The sequence below is a fragment of the Mesitornis unicolor genome, unplaced genomic scaffold (assembly GCF_000695765.1).
Source record: "Mesitornis unicolor isolate BGI_N332 unplaced genomic scaffold, ASM69576v1 scaffold27342, whole genome shotgun sequence".
Taxonomy (NCBI): Eukaryota; Metazoa; Chordata; class Aves; order Mesitornithiformes; family Mesitornithidae; genus Mesitornis; species Mesitornis unicolor.
In genome coordinates, this window is record NW_010170412.1 from 14,295 (window position 1) to 19,355 (window position 5,061).

The 5,061-nt window shown below is 48.6% G+C and overlaps 1 protein-coding gene across 1 annotated transcript in view; it reads left to right on the forward strand.

Moving 5' to 3' along the window:
* Positions 1-5,061, forward strand: part of LRSAM1 (leucine rich repeat and sterile alpha motif containing 1) — a gene marked incomplete at its 3' end in the record, with an annotated part of 16,088 nt that overhangs the window by 10,381 nt on the left and 646 nt on the right. Inside the window, exons 12-18 of the mRNA XM_010179684.1 lie at positions 5-34; positions 124-263; positions 716-760; positions 1,526-1,596; positions 2,334-2,433; positions 3,198-3,285; positions 4,025-4,099. Of these exons, the coding sequence (XP_010177986.1) occupies positions 5-34; positions 124-263; positions 716-760; positions 1,526-1,596; positions 2,334-2,433; positions 3,198-3,285; positions 4,025-4,099 (549 nt within the window). The remainder of the gene's footprint in view (positions 1-4; positions 35-123; positions 264-715; positions 761-1,525; positions 1,597-2,333; positions 2,434-3,197; positions 3,286-4,024; positions 4,100-5,061) is intronic.

Genomic DNA, 5,061 nt, shown 5'->3' on the forward strand with positions numbered 1-5,061 from the left:
TCAGAAGGATGAGATACTGCAGACAGTGAGAGAGGTAGGTCTCCTCTGGGCAGGCCCTGTGCAAGACACTGCCTTTCCTAAGCTGACCACGTTCTCCTTTGGTTCTCTCTTGCTTTGGCCCAGGACCAGATGAGGCTGGAGGAGGGTCTGACAAAGCACCAGCGCTCTTTGGAGGAGGAGCGCCTGAAGCTGCTGCAGCAGTTGAAGCAAGCGGAGCAAGGCATCACCGGGCGTATCCAGAAGCTGCTGGAGGAGAACCAGAGGTGGGATCCCAGGGTGTCTTGCAGTGATCTCAATCGCTCAGAGGCTCGTGTTATTTTGTCCCATTCTGAGCAGTTCATTTTGCCCTTTCTGAGTGTTACTGAACTGGTTAAATCAGTGTCTGTAGGAGGTGCCTTAGTGTTGAACTGCCAGAGTCCCAGTTAAAGGGAGTGGAATTTGACACTTTCAAAAATCTGTTTCACACATCTATGTGCTGTTGGAGTTTTGCAGTGCTGTGGCAAAAAATTTGAATTCCTCATGCAAGTGTGTATTTTACATAGTTGAAGGTTACCACTGCCTAGATCTGCTGAATCCTCTACTGGGCTGGTGCAAGGTTACCACCTGCTTAAAGCTGCTCTTCTGTGCATGAGAAGCAAAGTCGTTTTCTGCCTTCTGCAGGAGTAGGATGCCCTTCTCAGCTTGATGAAAACCTCTTGTTTTATTCTTTTCTTAGGCAAAAACAAAGTTCAGACATTCTGAAATCCTTGGAGAATGAGAGGTGAGTCTCTTCTAGGAAAGGGGCAAGAAGGTGGGAAGAGGGCTGGGACCTTCCTTTCAGAGCCACAGGTCTGAATCCACCTTAAGTCAGGGGTGGTTCATCTCATACCTGCAGTTGGTTCTGGTCACTATTGGAGGCAAGGCACTGGACTCGATGTGCCTGATCTTACCCAGTCTGGCAAACCCAATGGGATGGTGATTTCACCTCTTTTTCATCTCTGAATGGTCCTAGCTAAGGAGTTTGGGGACAAAACCCTGTATTCCCCTATCAAGGACCAACACAAACCCTACAACTGTTAGAAAGCAAGACATTTATGGAGATGGTCCAGTAATGTGTACAGCCTAGGAGGAATGCACTGAAAGCAATGCTGCCCTTCAGCCAACACTCTGAGCAAGCTTTGCTACTTACATCAGCTTTAAAGTGCTCATGAAGCCTCAAGAGAAAGGAGGGACTGGCAAAGTGTTTGGTGGGGGTGTGTGCACATTGCATAGATGTTCTGTTTCTCAGAAAGGTCACCTTTCCAGTCTAAGAAGCAATTGTCTCCGTGGTTTTGAGCAAAATCTATGTTGTCTCGCATAGACTTAGAGGTTCCTTACCAAGAAATCCCCAAGACGTTTGTGTCTCTGCTAAGCACATGGCTTTCCTGAGCAGTTGGCAGGGAGAATCTGCCCAGCCTTCAGTTTCTGAGCTGGGTGGATGCAGGAGAAGTGAGATAGTGTTTGTTTGTTTGAAGGAGTGGCTGAATTGCTCTTGTTTGTTTGGCAGAATAAGGATGGAACAGCTGATGGCAATAACACAGGAGGAGACGGAGCATCTGCGCAGAAGGGAAGTGGCCTGTAAGTTCAGACAACTCTTTGGGGTGGTAAGGTGCAAGAAAGACCTGGTTCCTCTGGAGATGCACTGTGTAGGTGACAATTACGTGGGAGATGCCCTGTCACACACACATTCTTGCTGTGCTGGTGCAGTGGGGCAGAGTTGCAGGGGGTAGCACTGCACATGTGCCATAGCTGAGCCACTGCTTCCACCTTCAGTTCACTGCTGGTGCAAGCTACACTCCCTGTGTAGCCACAGCACGTCATACAAGGGGTTTGTGAGACTGGATATGAGCACACGAAGTGCTTCATGTGTCAGAGGTACCAAGTAGGTGTTAACTGGTCAGGTTCACAAGGCGTATGGTAAACAAGGATGGTGCTAGGGAGCCTTTGCTGCTCATGATGACCACAAACAGATCTGCAGGGGCTGCAAGGGAAATGGAGTGTGTGTGTGTCGTCACCCCAGTGATGGTTTACTTGCAGTGGGATGGGCAGAGCTGAGGGTCAGCAGACAGTGGCTGGGCTCCTTGAACACTGACGAGATGCAAGCCCAGGCAGAGTGGAGTTTGCTCAGCTAATTTCTTAGTAATAACTACGATTCTTGCAGCTGAATGAGTCTGCTCTGAAATGAATGAAGTAGAAAAAGCAAGGAGAGGTTGGACATGGGAGAGAAGGCACTGTTAATTGTGAGGGTGGTGGTAGATGAGTGCCTGTTCTAGACACCCGTTTCTGACCCAAACTGACAGCACTTTGTCTCCTAGCTGCCATGCAACAAATGCTGGCTGAGAGCTACAAGAACAAGCTCATCCAAATGGCCTATGAGTCTCGTCGGCAAGACCTTGTCAACCAGGCCTGCTCCAGGTACAGTGGGAAGTGTCTGGGGTGGTGGTGCTGTTGTGAAGTCCCCTTCTTTCCAGCACTCCCTGGTGTAATTCCTGTATGTACACCCAGGAACTCCTGCAGTTGCTGGAATGCAGCAGGACAGCAGTGTAAGAGCAGGTGACAGCACAATTTAAAAAACCTGTCAAACTTGGTTAAATGCACCACCTTCTAACCACAACAGTATGCACGTTAATCATACTTTGGATGAACTATCAGTTTTTTACACTGTGTATTTTACTTTATTCAATCTCCTAAATATGGAGGATGAAATTAGACTGGTCCTGTTTCTGTTTTGTCAGCCAGTTCAGTGTCAAACACTAGCACAGAACTCCATTCCACACCTCCCAGCGTTGTCTCAGGGATGCTGTTTGTATATACGTAGGACTTGTTGCATTGCTACAGGTACAGAGACCATTCTGGCTCACTCTGTTTGCAAGACGGTGAGAAATTTTCATCTGTCAGCATCTGGCACTGAACAGAAACAACCTTGTGTGCCTGTAACCTGCCCAACAGAGAGCAGGGGTGCTTCTGCTCTGGCTTGGTCTGTGGTGCAGGTTTGGCTTGGTTGTAGGGAAGGAGGTTTTAGATCTGTCAGGCATCAGCTCTGCAGTGCCATGGCTCTTTACCCTTGTTTGGTAGCAGGTGTCTCCATTCCTGTATTCCTTGTTGCTTGCTTTTCCTCTTGTTTGCATCAAGAGTCCCAGCCCCAGCAGTAACTCCATGGCAAATCCATCTTCTTGCAGCCTAGCTGAGATGGATCAGAAGTTCCAGCAAATCCTGGCTTGGCAACAGCTGGATCAGAACAAAGCTGTCAGCCAGATCTTGCAGCAGGTAGGCAAGGGAACAAATTGCTTGTGGAGGGGGTTCAGGGGAAAGCAACTCCATGCAAAAGCAGGATCGAGAGTGGATCACAGGGGCAACAGGGTCTGGGCTGAACTGCATGCAAAAGTTGCTTTATTTAACACTAGGTGCTAAACTTTGAGAATCTCTGGTATTCTGACAAACTGACTGGAGTGTTTGAAAGAAAAATGTATTTATTTTTTAACCAGACAGCAAATTTTCAGAGAAGACAGCAGCACAGACCATGGGAAGCAAAACTGGTCTGATGATTCATGGAGAGAAATCTGAGACAGAAGTGCTGTCTTTTTGACAGGTTTCCTGGGTGACTTGGGGCAAGCTGGCTACAGGAAGCATTTTCAAAGCTTCTGCTCCTTTTGAATCCTTTATTTTGAACCTGGGACCTCTGCAGCTTATTTTTCAGAAGTGCTGGGCAGCCATGCCCTGTTGCACAGCCTGGGTGCTCAGTGCTGTTGAAAACGAGAGGCGGGGTTCACACAGAGCATTCAAAATGTGTGCTTGAAGAACGTGAATATGACTTCTGTGTCTGCCTGTAAAGTGGGTTTTACCTGTTGGGACTGGGGGATCCAAGTAGTGGTGTGTTCAGGACACTGTTGCCCAGAGTAGGCGCTGTTCAGGTGCTCGTTCATGACTCACTGCGAGGTAACGGTTTCTTAGCCCATATGCAGCTGCAGCAACCACCTCACTGAGCAGGATTTTGCCTGTCCCTTAGATTGAGATGCAGAAAGCTGCCTTTGAAGCTCTCCAAGTGAAGAAGGATCTGATGCACAGGCAGATCAGGAACCAGGTGAGTCAGCAACAGAGGAAAAAGCAACCAGCTACTCAGCTCATCCCACCATTCGATAAGACTTCTGAGGACGATCGAAGTGCTGGGAGCATAGAGCAGGGTCTGGAGGAAATGAGGAGCTCTTGTATCGCTAAGAGCTCTGTAATGAGGCATTGGACAGTTGGTTAAACTACAGTCTCCCAGCTCCATAGGAGGGAGTGTCAATGCAGGTTTTAGGTTTGTGGAAGTAGTGGAATTGCCATTGCTTCAGTCATCCCAGATGTGGATGAAGTGCAGGAAAGTGGTCACTAGAGGACAGACCTGCACTGGCTCTGTGGGAGTGATCTGCAATTGCAACTACCATTTCCTTCAGGTTGTGTACTTAGCAGAGCTGCTGTTTCCACATGAGTCCACTGCATCTCCATCCAGCACATCAGAACTGCACCTTGAGCCATAAATTCACCTTTTCTTTCCCATTCTCAGCCTGCCTTTCTGAGCTCCATTCTGCAGAAGGTGCAATGCAGTAGCTGGGGGGAAGAGCAAGAGCTGGTGGAGAAAGTGGTGGTTGATGCGTGAAGATGGGAAAGTAGTGGTGGCTGATGTGTGAGAATGGGTGGCTGGTTTCTAACACAGTGCTCCAGAATCTTCCCTCTTCCAATTTGACACCAGCAGAAAAGTCTCAGGTCAGCAGCTGGTGGATAAGCTTAACAGTTTGGATATATTGAGTCACTCAGTGACCAATCTCTGCTAGAAGCCTATGGATTGTGCAGGGACAATCCAGGAGATGAGCCTCACAACTCTCCACTATTTGAGTTCATCAAGAAGAGCCCTGCAGTTTACTCTCATTTGTTTGTGTAATCAAAAGGAGTTTGTTCCTTGATACCATGGCTGGACCTTTCCCTGTCGAACCCAGCCCACCCCAGCAGCGCCCTGCACAGGCAGTGAACGGGCAGCAGCCCCGGTGCCAGCAGGAATTTCGTGGG